Source organism: Artemia sp. Qi Xiang Cuo, chromosome 16 (genome assembly GCF_049724085.1).
Source record: "Artemia sp. Qi Xiang Cuo chromosome 16, ASM4972408v1, whole genome shotgun sequence".
NCBI lineage: Eukaryota > Metazoa > Arthropoda > Branchiopoda > Anostraca > Artemiidae > Artemia > Artemia sp. Qi Xiang Cuo.
The window spans coordinates 18,619,654-18,636,158 of NC_142809.1; the positions used below are offsets into that span (position 1 = coordinate 18,619,654).

The 16,505-nt window shown below is 34.7% G+C and overlaps 1 protein-coding gene across 2 annotated transcripts in view; it reads left to right on the forward strand.

Moving 5' to 3' along the window:
* The window catches only part of LOC148942652 (bromodomain adjacent to zinc finger domain protein 2B-like), a 180,474-nt gene that overhangs the window by 67,323 nt on the left and 96,646 nt on the right, over positions 1 to 16,505 (forward strand). For both annotated transcript variants that reach the window (XM_089102192.1, XM_089102193.1), the window contains exons 13-16: positions 604 to 711; positions 4,280 to 4,424; positions 7,173 to 7,292; positions 10,450 to 10,569. In XM_089102192.1, the coding sequence (XP_088958318.1) occupies positions 604 to 711; positions 4,280 to 4,424; positions 7,173 to 7,292; positions 10,450 to 10,569 (493 nt within the window). The remainder of the gene's footprint in view (positions 1 to 603; positions 712 to 4,279; positions 4,425 to 7,172; positions 7,293 to 10,449; positions 10,570 to 16,505) is intronic.

Below are 16,505 nucleotides of genomic sequence, written 5' to 3' on the forward strand. Positions count from 1 at the left end.
TTGTTTACTCTAAGTTTTTCATACATCAGCAATTGATTGGAAAAAAAGTTATCTCCTTTGCTAAATAGTTGGTATAAGATTATTCCTATTTATTTCTATCTATAAAGCTGCGTTTTTAAGTTTTTTTTTGTAACCCCTTCCCTCAAACGAAAATATTGGATACGACCTTGATCCGAATTATCCCAATTATCTTAGAAATTAACAGTAACAAAAAAGATATTGAATGAAATATTGATTGTTATTCATTTTTTTTTCTGTGTTTGTAGTTTTATTGATATGATAATAAATACAGTCATTCATTCCAAAGCCGTATCCAGAGGGGTGGGGTTAGAGGTTTGCCCCCCCCCCCAAATGTTTGTCCGACGCGTAAATAAGTAACACAAACTAATATAACTTTTTTATGCGTTTTTAGAAGTTTTTTGTACCCCCCCCCCCAAAAAAAAAAATCCTGAATAGGTTCTTGATTCATTAATTAATTTATTATTCGATCCGAATTGCCAGCCAGTAACTATAAAATTAAGCCCTCGTGTCTAATGATATACAAAATTGAAGTGGGCTAACATTTTGTGCTACGTTCCTAAATATTCTCATTTTCTAATCTAGCTGAAGAAGATAAAGGCAGAAGCATTGGAGAAGCTACGCGAAGAAGAACAATTGAGAAAGTTACAAGAACTGAATAGACAGAAGGAGCTAGTTTACGCTGCCGAATTAGTAAGTTTCTGTTTTAGGCTTGGAAGGGGCCAACAGGAACACTGAGGCCAAAAGTTTCGTGGTGTAGAAATGAAATGTAGACGGTGTAGAAATAGACTGATGGAGCTAATTTACGCTACCGAATTATTAAGTTTCTGTTTTAGGCTTGAAGGGGGCCAACAGGAACACTGAGGCCAAAAGTTTTGTGGTGTAGAAATGAAATGTAAACGGTGTAGAAATAGACAGATGGAGCTAATTTACGCTACCGAATTATTATGTTTCTGCTTTAGGCTTGGAGGGGGCCAACAGGAACACTGAGGCCAAAAGTTTCGTGGTGTAGAAATGAAATGTAGACGGTGTAGAAACAGACAGATGGAGCTAATTTACGCTACCGAATTATTAAGTTTCTGCTTTAGGCTTGGAGGGGGCCAACAGTAACACTGAGGCCAAAAGTTTCGTGGTGTAGAAATGAAATGTAGACGGTGTAGAAATAGACAGATGGAGCTAATTTACGCTACCGAATTATTAAGTTTCTGCTTTAGGCTTGGAGGGGGCCAACAGTAACACTGAGGCCAAAAGTTTCGTGGTGTAGAAATGAAATGTAGACGGTGTAGAAATAGACAGATGGAGCTTATTTACGCTACCGAATTATTAAGTTTCTGCTTTAGGCTTGGAGGGGGCCAACAGTAACACTGAGGCCAAAAGTTTCGTGGTGTAGAAATAAAATGTAGACGGTGTAGAAATAGACAGATGGAGCTAATTTACGCTACCGAATTGTTAAGTTTCTGCTTTAGGCTTGGAGGGGGCCAACAGTAACACTGAGGCCAAAAGTTTCATGGTGTAGAAATGAAATGTAGACGGTGTAGAAATAGACAGATGGAGTTAATTTACGCTACCGAATTAATAAGTTTCTGCTTTAGGCTTGGAAGGGGCCAACAGTAACACTGAGGCCAAAAGTTTCGTGGTGTAGAAATGAAATGTAGACGGTGTAGAAATAGACAGATGGAGCTAATTTACGCTACCGAATTAGTAAGTTTCTGCTTTAGGCTTGGAGGGGGCCAACAGTAACACTGAGGCCAAAAGTTTGGTGGTGTAGAAATGAAATGTAGACGGTGTAGAAATAGACTGATGGAGCTAATTTACGCTACCGAATTATTAAGTTTCTGTTTTAGGCTTGAAGGGGGCCAACAGGAACACTGAGGCCAAAAGTTTTGTGGTGTAGAAATGAAATGTAAACGGTGTAGAAATAGACAGATGGAGCTAATTTACGCTACCGAATTAATAAGTTTCTGCTTTAGGCTTGGAGGGGGCCAACAGTAACACTGAGGCCAAAAGTTTCGTGGTGTAGAAATGAAATGTAGACGGTGTAGAAATAGACAGATGGAGCTAATTTACGCTACCGAATTAGAAAGTTTCTGTTTTAGGCTTGAAGGGGGCCAACAGGAACACTGAGGCCAAAAGTTTCGTGGTGTAGAAATGAAATGTAGACGGTGTAGAAATAGACAGATGGAGCTAATTTACGCTACCGAATTAATAAGTTTCTGCTTTAGGCTTGGAGTGGGCCAACAGTAACACTGAGGCCAAAAGTTTCGTGGTGTAGAAATGAAATGTAGACGGTGTAGAAATAGACAGATGGAGCTAATTTACGCTACCGAATTAGCAAGTTTCTGTTTTAGGCTTGAAGGGGGCCAACAGGAACACTGAGGCCAAAAGTTTTGTGATGTAGAAATGAAATGTAGATGGTGTAGAAATAGACAGATGGAGCTAATTTACGCTACCAAATTAGCAAGTTTCTGTTTTAGGCTTGAAGGGGGCCAACAGGAACACTGAGGCCAAAAGTTTTGTGGTGTAGAAATGAAATGTAGACGGTGTAGAAATAGACAGATGGAGTTAATTTACGCTAACGAATTATTAAGTTTCTGCTTTAGGCTTGGAGGGGGCCAACAGTAACACTGAGGCCAAAAGTTTCGTGGTGTAGAAATGAAATGTAGACGGTGTAGAAATAGACAGATGGAGCTAATTTACGCTACCGAATTATTAAGTTTCTGCTTTAGGCTTGGAGGGGGCCAACAGTAACACTGCGGCCAAAAGTTTCGTGGTGTAGAAATGAAATGTAGACGGTGTAGAAATAGACAGATGGAGCTAATTTACGCTACCGAATTATTAAGTTTCTGCTGTAGGCTTGGTGGGGGCCAACAGTAACACTGCGGCCAAAAGTTTCGTGGTGTAGAAATGAAATGTAGACGGTGTAGAAATAGACAGATGGAGCTAATTTACGCTACCGAATTAGTAAGTTTCTGCTTTAGGCTTGGAGGGGGCCAACAGTAACACTGAGGCCAAAAGTTTCGTGGTGTAGAAATGAAATGTAGACGGTGTAGAAATAGACTGATGGAGCTAATTTACGCTACCGAATTAGCAAGTTTCTGCTTTAGGCTTGAAGGGGGCCAACAGGAACACTGAGGCCAAAAGTTTTGTGGTTTAGATTTGAAATGTAGATGGTGTAGAAATAGACAGATGGAGCTAATTTACGCTACCGAATTAGCAAGTTTCTGTTTTAGGCTTGAAGGGGGCCAACAGGAACACTGAGGCCAAAAGTTTCGTGGTGTAGAAATGAAATGTAGACGGTGTAGAAATAGACAGATGGAGCTAATTTACGCTACCGAATTATTAAGTTTCTGCTTTAGGCTTGGAGGGGGCCAACAGGAACACTGCGGCCAAAAGTTTCGTGGTGTAGAAATGAAATGTAGACGGTGTAGAAATAGACAGATGGAGCTCATTTACGCTACCGAATTATTAAGTTTCTGATTTAGGCTTGGAGGGGGCCAACAGTAACACTGAGGCCAAAAGTTTCGTGGTGTAGAAATGAAATGTAGACGGTGTAGAAATAGACTGATGGAGCTAATTTACGCTACCTAATTATTAAGTTTCTGTTTTAGGCTTGGAGGGGGCCAACAGTAACACTGCGGCCAAAAGTTTCGTGGTGTAGAAATGAAATGTAGACGGTGTAGAAATAGACAGATGGAGCTAATTTACGCTACCGAATTATTAAGTTTCTGCTTTAGGCTTGGAGGGGGCCAACAGTAACACTGAGGCCAAAAGTTTCGTGGTGTAGAAATGAAGTGTAGACGGTGTAGAAATAGACAGATGGAGCTAATTTACGCTACCGAATTAGTAAGTTTCCTTGCGTAGGAATAACGTTAAAGCTAGGTTCTGGCACAAGTAAATTTTCTATTCCTATATGTAGCTTTGTATATAACTTTTGAATATAATCTGTATGTGTTTTTGTAAGTACATTGAATATAACATTTATATGTATTCTATTATGACTAATTGTATTCCTCTTTACTGTCTATACCAAAAAAGAAGAAAATGAATGAATTTTGAGTGAATTTCAGCGTTACGAAAATAAAAAAAGCGGTACATAAATGTCGAAAGTTTGGGACACACTGCAATAACTTATTATTTAAATTCAATCAATTATTAATAATAAACACATTAAACAACAAAATAATAAATTTATTTATTTTTTATTTATTGAATTTATTGTTTAAACTTAATTAACTATTATTAAATATCATTGTTATTATAGGAGAAAGAACGACGAAAGCAGCATTCAATGCTTATCCGGTCTTTGGAAATTCGCCAAAAGTTCGAGGAACGTGAAAAAAGACGCCAAAAGAAAAGTGAAAAGGTGATCCAGGAATGGAAAGCTATTGAAGATCTCGCATTAAATGGTCAGTGTATTCCTTCTTATGGTCTGTTTAGATATGCTTTAAAGGTCTAAGGACCTTTCTATATTGTCCTTACGTCAAAGGACCTTAATGTCCCAGGACCTAGCTGATTAATATTTAGGTTCTACAATTTATTCTGTCTCATACTGGAGTTTTGTTTTGCTCATTTTTCTTAGAAGTTCAGTAAGATCGTTTTTTTGTACTCGTTATTTTACCTCGTCTTAAATAATAACTCGTCTTTTGTTCAAAGTAAAAAAAAAAATCAACTTTCTTAAGATATTATGTTAAAATTTAAACATTTTAAAAATATAGATTATATTTCTTTTCATTTTAAATTTCAATTAACTTTCAAATTTCGAGTTCGAACTTTAAAACTTAATCTTTTAACATACAGCACAAGTTTTGAGTAGATTTTTGTTCTGAAAACTATTTAATTTTTGATTAAAGATTATAAAATCCTAAATTTTGAAATTGGAATGATGCTTAATTAAAAAAAAAAAAAGATGCTAAATTTCTGTAATATAGAAAATTTTTGGTATAAAAAAAAACTTTAGTTGAGTCTGTTTCTATTTGGGTTACCAGAGGTTACTTCTTCCAATATTTGATATTACTGTTATTACACATAACCTCTGATTTAGTATTTCTGGAGGATTGAGTGGCATCACTCAATCAGTGGCATCTTTTCAAGAAAATTCAGGGGGGGGAGGGGGCTAAATTTATTTTCAAAGTATATGGGGGGGGGGGGGAAATTTGTTATTTCTTAAATTATTTCATTGAAAATTCCAAAAAGGCATCTTTCAATGAAAATGCCCCGCAAAAGGGTATTTTTCAAAATCTGTGAGGGCAAAAAGACCTAGAAGGCACCTTTCCCTCCTCCCCCCCCCCATTGAAGCCACTGCACCAAAATTGTTGGTGTGACATTATCAGAAATCAATTTGCAGTCAGATGAGTGATTTTCATGCATAATATGCATCAAGCACGTAAGAGGGAACAAGCCCCCATCCCAAAATTTTGAGGATTTTTGCAATATCACTCCTTATGTATATGAAACATTTCGTAACACAACGGCTTTTGAATGACAGCTGTTCCAGAATTAATTATTTTAGTACCGGGATTAATTAAATTTTATTTTAATTTGTTTATGTTTAAATACGAGTGTTTTTTGCCAAATTGTTTTTTTGGTTATTTTGTAAATAGCCTAATACGAATAGCAAAAATGAGTTGATTAAAAGCTGGTGAAGGAATTTATTTAGGGGGGGGGGGTACAGATTAAGTAAGCGTTGCATTACTGCAGTCATGCATGCTTTGTATGTCCAGAAATACGGTCATTTAAACGAGAAGCCAAAAAGCAGATAATTTTTAGGAATTACATTATTTTAATCGTTAATAAAGAAAAGTAATCAATCGCTAATGAACGTGCCATAACATATAAACATACAACTCAAGTTTAAAATCAAAGACAGGGCACGCCTGTGCCCCGTGTTATTTATGTCTTCCTGTGCCCCGTGGTTATGTCTTCTAGTTATTACATGGTTTTATCTGGCTGGTTGTCTTATATAATCTGTTGTGTCTGTAGTTCTAGAGGGATTATTTTTGAATATAAATGTACCGGTGTAAACCCAACGAACAAGCCGCATTGGCTCGAACGACAGAGAGTGTGATCGTGTGAAACCTCATGTTTGGCCTTTTTTTAATATTGGGATTTTGGAGAAAAGTTGCATTTGTGGAGTAAAAAATCAGTATAAGACTAAAATGCGCCAGCAGATGGATAAAGAGTTCGATTAAAGTTCAAGGAAGGGATTTGTTCTCTTTGTAAATAAGTCCTCCAAAATTTATAGTTTTGATAATCTGCAATGTTTTGTCTCACGGCTGAGGGATCGATTTAAAACTTTCAGAGAATGCTTCATTAGGGGATGAAGGGGGGTGCTAGGTAACTTCATATTTTTTATGCTTTATCTTTACCTCTCTGCTTACTAGAAAATATGGAGGGGAGGCCCAGAGTCTCAGAATCTCATCAGGGAAATCTCACAAATAGAAAGGGAGTGTGACTCAGTCGCCAAATCATTCTTAAAATGCTTAAATAATAATGGTTTACTCATTCAGTTACTTTGGTCCCTATATCTAGCAGCAAAGCCCGACTATTTGTGTTGGAAGGGGGGATTTTCTCCAATTGTCACAAATGAGTATTTGCTACGTTTTTTTTCTGTTTTAAGCCTGTCGTCTGACCAACCTTGTTGGTAGTTAATTATAGTTAAAACATCTGTTGGATTTGTGTCTCTCTTCAATCTACAAATCACTAAATAAATTGAAAAAATAAGAAAATTTGTTTTGAAGTGTTAAAAAGCTTCATTTGAAGATTAGATAAATTTTATTTTAAAATGAATTATTACAAGCTGAATTTAATCAATCAAACTGAAACTAGTTTGAATAGACCAATCATAAATGTAGGATTTGTTTCATAGTAGTAGACAGAGAAAAATTGGACTATAATTTCAGGACTTCCAGCTTAGACTCTAACAGCAGCCATTAACGATAATCAATGAAAAAGAATTTATTGAATTAAAATTTTAATTGAAATATTAATTAAACATAATTAGTTACAATTAATGATAATTAATTTTTTACTACTCTCTTCCGAAAATGGTTTTGGGTAAAGTTACTGACTTGACATTTATTGAAATTTGCTTTGGCATGCTCGATGTGGCAAAACCGTGCCACATTGCAACACGTGACTTAACATTATTTTTACAGGTTCAAGACCGCTTCCTAAATTTCCAAGGATTCCTTCATTAAAATTACCTGGTAAGGCCTTCGGTGATGTACTAATGATTTTCGAGTTCCTACAGACATTTGGCACTACACTTGGTTTTGGTAAGTACATTTGTTTTGGAGATGATTAATCAGTTTTCACCTTCCTGATCAACATCCGAGTTGCGTCCCTCACCCACTGCCCCTATTGACCATCCTGTACCAGGTAATTGTAAAACCAGCTTTGCATAAGATTTCTGAATTTTCTGGATCGCATATCAATGATGGCGATTTTCGATATCAATTTTTAGGAATTTCAGTATATAGTACTTTATTGCGATTGATGATAATATGAAAAAAACTTTATGATATCATGATATCAAATATAATACTGATACTGATATCAATAATGATACTGAAATTAAAATACTGATATCAGTTTCGGAGTCTTAGTAAAAGAGAGACCCCCTTTAAAATCAGAACCGTAGTCGAATGGCCATAGTTACTTAAATCCTCCCAAAAACGCTCATTCTTCTTTAAAAAAAATATTTCATGGCGATAATTTACGAAACTATAGAAGGGGGCAAAATGTATTCTTAAAGTCAAAGTAAGATAATTTTTTCGTTTTTTCTATTCTTTTCAATGAAAATATCAAAAGAGGTATTTTTTGATATTATGATTTATGATATCAATTTTTAGGAATTTCAGCATACAGTACTTTATTGCGATTGATGATAGTATGAAAAAAAATGGAATAATTCCAGTTTTATTCAGTTTTCCACCTATTTACTAAGATCTCCAGGCAAGAATTGGAGGGGGGCGCCATTTTGAAAACCATAACCAAAAATAAATGAGCTGGAAGATGATAATCTCTCTTATTTAAATTGGGCCAGAAATAAATATTTGTTTATAGCTTATTTAGGACGAAAAAACATAAGGATCCTCCAGAGCCATTTCTGGCGCAAATGGCGTCGAATCGACATTTTCGTTCCTGGGAACTTATTTAGGTGAGATAAAAAGAAAAAAAAGATAATACAAAGAAATAAATTTAAATTATATGAGAAATTACCTTGCTTTATACAATTGTTAGATGTCCCTAACTTCCAGCCAATCGCTAATCTGACAAGAACTTGGGTGCAGGTATGGTAGTATATTTAAAAACGTGATAGCCTCACGGACCATAAATAGCAAAACGTGGCATAAATATTGATTCTGACACATGAAGCTTTCAGATAAGATTCAATTTTCAGACAGGAAGTAAACTCAAAAATTTTCATAAAATTGAAAAAGAATTGTCAAGGAAATATTTGCATGTATGTATGCTATTAGAAAGTTTTCTGTCTATCGAATGTCAATCCGAAAATAACAAGTAAAAAAGCATATGAGACGAAAAGATAACTAAAGTGTGATAAAACGACACGCGCAACTATGTTCCTTATGTGTTTGCCCATATCCTGGCATCGTCTTCGTATATTTAGAGATTTGCAGCTAATCTGTATTTTTCTGTCTAATGATCATGTTTTCTGTGTCATAATTATGTTTCTATCTTAAGCAGTTGAAAAAGTAAATATGTTCTGAATTCGTGGATGAGATTTTTGTTTTTATTGCTTCGGCGTTTTTTTTTTTTTTTTTTTTTTTTTTTTTTTTTTTCTCTTCAAAAAAAGAAAGAAAACAAAAACATGCTTGAAATATCATTCTTTTTAATTGTAATATATTTGAAAAAATTAGTTTTTTTTTATGAAAACAAATTAGAAAAATAATAAAATCAGGTGTCACAATCTAGCTAAAACCCGAAAAAGCGCTTAACGTTCTAGGCCTACACGCGTTCAATTCGAGTCTTCAAGATTGAAAAAATTTTTCTTCATCAGATTATTTTTAGAATATTATAAATAAGAAACCCATGTTCCCACTTGCCCACCCCTTACATTCTTGTACGTTTTTAGGTTATTCTTTTATATACTTGTAAATTTGTACATAGTTGTATACGCTTATGTCTCAAAGACAATGAAGACGTAATTGTTTTTTCTCAACTTAAGATTGAAGTCTATTTTTTCAAAACTAAATTTTTGAAACCCGAAATTAAAAAATTTAATTAAAACATAATCAAAATTTTTAAGTAAAAGAATAATTTTTTTAAAATTCTTTAATTTTTTAAAATCAAATAAATGGCAAAATCTTATCGAAAAGTCGTTAAAAGCGCAAAAATCACTATGGTTGCATAAACTTACCTTACACCAAGGCCTATAAACCTATACCTAGAATAACCTTAGGTATTTCACCCATTTCAATGACAAGGTTGAACCCAAAAGGACGGTTACCAGGATTCCTCCTACCCGTTTTTACTCCCCGAATAAAAAAATATAATAAATTGTATAAAAACGTACCTGCTCCTAGCATCATATCCTTCCACTTCAAAACTTCAAGATATAAAAATGTGGCCTTTATGCCATCTTTCTTAGACCACGATTATAATCAATAAGAAAACTATGATCTCACTTACCCCCCTTTTTTATTTTCTTTTGTGTTTTTGTAGGTTATTTTTGTTTATACTTATTGGATTTTTTCGTAGAATTTCGAAAATACATTTTTTGTTTTGTAGTTTTTTTAAAGATTTTCTTATTTATAGTATTGACTGTTTTATTCATGAGTACTGTGATTTTTCCGCTTTTCGATGCTTTTTTTATCTACCAGCTTTTGTAATGCTAAGAACTACTTGACTTGTTTTAAGGTCTATACTTATATCTTATCTTTTTTTATGATTTTTTTTTTACTATGGATCTCAGATTTAGAAGTAAATTGTTGTGAAGCCAGTTCAGAAAAGTAAATCTAAAATTTCGCATCGATATGTTGGAGTTTCCGTCATCAGAAGTAGGAGTGTACACATTTCCATATTTTTCTTAAGGCCCAAAAACTTACTAGGTATTGACCAGGGCCGTATCCAAGATTTTTTTTCGGAGGGGGTTTTTACAAAAAAAAAATTGGGGGGGGGGGGCACAAAAAAACTCAAAAAACTCATACAAAATTTGTTTTTGTACATTTTTATTACTTTTTTACGAGACAGACAACCCTTTCGGGGGGAGGAGGGGGGTTCAAACCCCCTAACCCATCCACCCCCCTGGATATGGCCTTGGATTGATATACTAAAAAGTTGGTGAAAATTGACGTATAAAAAGGCATCAAAACCCTCAGTAATTAGAAATTAAGTTTTGTCATATTGACTGATTAGTTCAAAATAAAAACTTAAAATCCTGGCATCTAACTGATCTTTCAAATCTTCAAGATGCAGAGAGCTTGCCAAGTTTGTCGACCCTTCAAAGAGCTATGACTTATCACGCAGACGCTGAAGACGAACTTGTCTCAATTATGACTCATCTGTTGGTTGTTGCCATCGACGATCCAGGTAATTTTTTTTAACTAGTTCTAATTTAATATTATTACTAGATTTGATCGCACCAAAGGCCCAGTGGAAATGTGGGCATTTGCCCTCTGATTACTTTCGACTAATAAAAAAGGCACTAGTCCTCTCAATTTTCAATTTTAATTGGATGTGTTTGTGGAAATGGTGGGCGTGAGAGGGGGGTTAGTTGGCCTCCAATCACTTTCGACTATAATTTACTTTCGAATTAGCTCTTTTTGAAGTTTCTACACTTTCTATAAAAACCTTATATACCCCCAGGGCATAACTTACAACATTTCCTCTGAGGGCTGCGGGGGGAGGTGTCATCCTTTAAGACGTAATTTCCGGATCTTTCAACTACGTTGAACAAAATAGCTATCTCAAAATTTTGATAGGATGTGTTTTGGGAAAGTGTGGGGGTGAGAGGGGGGTTAGATGCTCTCCAATCACTTTTGACTATTAAAAAGGGCATTAGCCCTTTCAATTTCCAATCGAATGAGCCCTTTTTGAAGTTTCTACTGCAACACTTTCTATACAAACCTTATATCCCCCCAGGGCATAACTTACAACCATTGCCCTGAGGGGTGTGGGGTTTGTCATCCTCAAAAACCTAATTTCCAGAACTTTCAACTACGTTGAACAAAATGACTATCTCAAAATTTTGATTGGAGGTGTTTGGAGAAATGGTGGGCGTGAGAGGGGGGTTAGTTTACCTTCAATCACTTTCGACTATTAAAAAGGGCACTAGCCCTTTCAATTTCCAATCAAATAAGTCGTTTTTGCAGTTTCTATGATAAAGCTTTCTATAAAAACCTTATATGACCCCAGGGTATAACTTACAACCCTTGTCCTGAGAGCTGTGGGAGAGTGTCATCCTCAAAGACATAATTTCCGGACCTATCAACCACGTTGAACAAAATGCCTATCTAAAAATTTCTATTGGATGTGTTTGGGGAAATGGTGGGTGTGAGAGGGGGGTTATTTGTCCTCCAATCACTTTCGACTATTGGAAAGGGCACTAGCCCTTTCAATTTTCAATCGAATGAGAACTTTTTGAAGTTTTTACGACAACGCTTTCTACTAACACCTCATATCCCCCAGTGTATAACTTAAAACCCTTACCTTGAGGGCTGTGAGGGGGCTGTCATCCTCAAAGACCTAATTTCCAGAACTTTCAACTAGGTTGAACAAAATGGCTATCTCCAAATGTTGATTGGATGTGTTTGGGGAAATGGTTGGTGTGACAGAGGATTAGTTGCCCGTCAATCACTTTCGACTATTAAAAAGGGCTCTAGTCCTTTCAATTTTCAGTTGAATGAGCCCTTTTTGAAGTTTCTACGACAACGCTTTCTATAAAAAAAAACCTTAGATGGCCCCAGGGTATAACTGACAACCCTTTTTAATGTGCCCTTTTTAAAAGCCGAAAGCGATTGGAAGGCATCTAACACCCCTTCAACGCCCACCATTTCCCCAAACATACCATTTCCCCTTGCCCTGAGGGCTTTGGGGGGGGGATGTCATCCTCAAAGACATAATTTCCGAATCTTTCAACTATGTTGAGCAAAATGGATATCTCAAAATTTTGATTGGATATGTTTTGGGAAATAATGGGTGTTGAAGGGGTGTTAGTTGCCTTCCAATCGCTTCCGGCTATTAAAAAGGGCACAAGCCCTTCCAATTTCCAATCAAATGAGCCCTTTTAGAAGTTTCTATGACAGCTCCATCAATACGAAGTGCCCTGATTAAAAAAAAAATAAATAAATAAATAATACATTGTGGCAACATCGTTCTTTACTTAGGCATACGCTGCCTATGATTTTTTTTTCTATATTATTGTTTAATTTGGTATAAGCCTAGGAGCCTCTCTGGAGAAAAGGAAACATATTAAGAAAACAATTCTTGCTTCCTAATATGCGAAATAATCATAGTTAACACCTTTTGCATGAAGCTAAGCATTATCTTCACTTCTTTCATTGTTTTACACTTTTCCTACCAAATTTCTGAATTTTGTCTGTGTATTCACTGAGACTTTTTTCAGTTTTGAAAAACGTGCTAAAAAAAACTTCCAAACACCATCTTCATAACCTAACCTAATTTCTCAGTATTTTGTTTCTAACACGTGCCATGAAAAATAATTTAGATAGATTTCATTCAATAAAAACGGCCAAAAAGGCGTTTTATTTTGTGTTGATGCCACTGCGGTTTCTATAGTGGCATCTATAAATAAATTTTGTAGATCACATTTGTTTCAGTAGCGATTTGAAAACTGAAAGAATGCTTATTGAGTCCTTGCTTTTTTTTTCAGAAATTTTGTAGAAAAATTGTAAAACAATGGAAGAAGTAAAGATAAAGGATAGGTTCATGCTTAATTTGTTAACAATGATTATTCGGCATATTATGAAGTAAGAATTGTTATGTTTTCTTAAGTACAGTGAGGCTCCTATGCAAATATCTCTATCGAAGTATTTGCACTTTGGTGTAAGTGTAGGGTTAGTCCAGTACATAAGGAAACATATTAAGAAAACAATTTTTACTTCATAATATGCAGAGTAATACTAGTTAACGTATTTTGCAGGGGGAGAGCCTTTATCTTCACTTCTTTTACTGCTGTACATTTTTTGCAAAAACAAAATTCTGAAAAAAAACATGTATTCGACTTCATTTCCATTTTCAAATCATCTATGTTCGTTCTTAAACACCATCAGTGCCATCTACCAAAAACATATTAATAGCCAAATGCTGATAAATTAGGTTAAGCTAGCTTAGGTCACGTTAGGTTAGATTAGTTAGATGGAATTTGGTTGTTTTGTTTGCTCATAAACAATTTTCAAGACTTAGAGAATAGACACAAATATTAAAAAATATGGTAGAAAAAAAAATGGAAATATAAGGAAAATAGTGATGATAAAGGTCCTCCCCCTGTAAAATATGTTAACTAGGATTATTATGCATATTATGAAGTAAGAATTGTTTTCTTAACATGTTTCTATATGTACTTGACTAACCCTACACTTAATGCACTTTTTCTTTTCTCATTGTCTGTGTTTAGTGATTAATGAATTGACACACTTTTAATAAATAAAGAATCCTCAAATTAAAAAAAATGATTATGTTAAAAGTAGAACTTCTCCAGCGATTCCTGGATATTTTTTGTATAATTCTCACATAGTTCGCCTGTTTTTTCTTATTATCACTATCGTTTTTATTACACATTTTCAAAAATACAAAATGTCGTAAATGAAGTAGAGAAAAGGAGGAAGAAAAATGACAACAAAAATTCAAAAACAGAAATACAAAAAAAAACAATTAAAACAAATTGTTAAAAGAGAAGATTAAAAAAAAAAAAAAAAAAACATAACTCGAGTACAATAACAAAACTCTTCACTAACAAAATTTGCATTTTTGATTAATACAATGATTAATTTTTTACTAATTATTTCTTTCTGCATTTAGAAAGGGTACAGCTAGGATATTACAACAGATGGCTAGGTCCAAACAGAAATATTTAATTGTTTAGTAGTAAGAGGAGGTTTATAAGAATTTTTTTCTAAGAAGTTGTAGGCTAGGGATTATTGAATATGATTAGGTTCTGGAATTGGGGTTAGAAATAAGGCAGTATGTGCAATGCATTATGTTTTGGAAATTTATGAGTTCCGGAGAAGTGACTAATTAGAAAGGGTGCAGATAGGTTATTATAACGTTAGTAATCTGCGTTTAGCACACTCGACAATATCGAATAGAATTCCTCAAGGTTTTTCCAGATACTTCTAACTTTGTAGCATAATTCATCGAGGAAGAGCTCTCCGCTGCAACAAGTACAATTTTATGCTACCGAGAAGAAGGCTTACAATGTCTCAACACTCTCCAGTTTATAGAAGTATTTCTCTGTGGAACTCAATTAATGAATCTATTAAATTCATAAAATCCTTTGGTACACTCCAAAAACGAGACATCTCTAACACAGTATTGGATACTGCATTAGTTCATGTCTCAATTTTCTTTTGTATCTTATCCTTTCACTCTCCTTCTTTGACTCCACCTCGTCTCAATTCTTTCCTTTCTAGTTCTTTATCCTTCTCTTATGTTATCAGCTCTCCTCTTTTCATTTCATAGTGTGATATAAATTTGTTTACCAATATCAGGTGTGACTCTCACAAGCATTGCTTTGAGTTGAAATGTTCATGTTAATTGTTTCGTTTGTTCATTTATTTAAAAATAAAAGGTGGATTGATTGATTGATTGATGAGAGATGGTTATGTGCAAACAGAAATATTAATAATTCAGTGGGGGAGATTTGGTGTTTTTTCGCTAAGAAGTTGAAGGCTAGAAAATATGATTATGCTCGGAGAACGTATTATGAAGATGCCATGAGTGCGGCTACTTAAATCAGCTTGTTTGAAAGATCTTAAATACAAGTCTCCAAGTTCATTACCGTACCAGGTGAGGAAGATTTTACAAGATCAACGTAGCAACACTGACGAAAATTTGGTTCAAAAGTTAAGCATTAAACTTCATTAAACTCTTTAATTTTTATTAACTTTTATAATGTTTGATTATAAAATGTGACAGCTAGTTTTCGTTGTTTGAAGAAATATAAATAGTACTGGTCTTCAACAATTTTTGGAGAACTCTGAAATCGAGGTATAGAGATGGTCAGTGACGTGACTCTCTGCTTATCCAGAGTTGAACAAGCTCTAAATGGGCACATGGAGAAATCTTTGGAAGGTAAACAGGAAGGGCGTGTGAAAGCAAAGTTTGACTGTCCAACAGCCTCCCATCGCACTTCCTGACTGATGAGGCACGAAACGGATGTCAGAATCGTCGATAGGAACTGTAGAGTCCAGTGTCATACTCTTTATCTGTAGTTTCGTTGTGTTGCCATTGAAGGACAACAGCGGTAAAGTTGATATAAACATGGTTATTCTGAGTATTGTAGTGAAGGGAAAAGACCTCGGGGAGTTGCCAAATTTGTATAGGATAGACAAAGAAGTGGAATACAGGTTGTAAAACCGGAAATCCAGACATAGAGTAAGATATGGAAATCAGATTCCCTTGAGGCTTCATAAATTAGCCATTGGAGTATAGTGCAAGCAAATTTATTTTAATTTAATTTATTAAGTTTAAAGTAAATTTAAAATCCTCTATTTTGTCAGGTTTATTCAATTCTCCGGGAGATCAAGGTCTCACTGTCGATCGCTTGGATTTAAAGAATGTTTGGGAGAAGTTAAGCTTGATATCCTGTTATTACTCTGTCCGAGATTCGGTCATGGTAATGAAGCTGAAAAGGGATTGTGGATCCCAAGAATTCTTGGTTAGAAGGAATTTCGATAAGAACTGATACCAGTTTAGTTTTCTAAGCTTTTAAAAAGTAAGCCAAAAATGTTATAAACAGAACAAACGCAATCAGTGGACAGCGCGCCGCTGATCAGATTTCAGTGGGAAAAATTCTAGTTTTTGGCGAAAAAAATTTTATGGCACGCCGGCAGCACGCCACCGCCGAGCATAACTGCGTCTGCCGCCACCGAATTATAACTCATCTTGGCTTGGGGGACTACATTGAGGCAGTGCAGGTTTTTGCAGTTTTTTTATAGACAAATTAAGCTTTTCAATTCAATGAATTATGAATTAAAAAAAAAATCGTTTGTGTTGTTCTTTTGTTTCAAATTGATATATTAACACATCTTTTATTGTACTATTGTAAATTAATTTTGATATTATTTGGTATTTTACATTGAATACCTAATGTAATGTATTTTTATGCCTAAGTTAAAATATTTTTGCTGAACTCTTCCTTTCTGGTAAAAAAAAAAAAAAAATAAGCCAGCTTTGTCATTTCGTTTGATAATTTTGTTTTTCTATTTTGTAAATACAGAATAGTTTTTGAGCCCTAGTTGAAAACGATTTTAATTTTTTAAGCCATGATTCAATAGTTATATTAA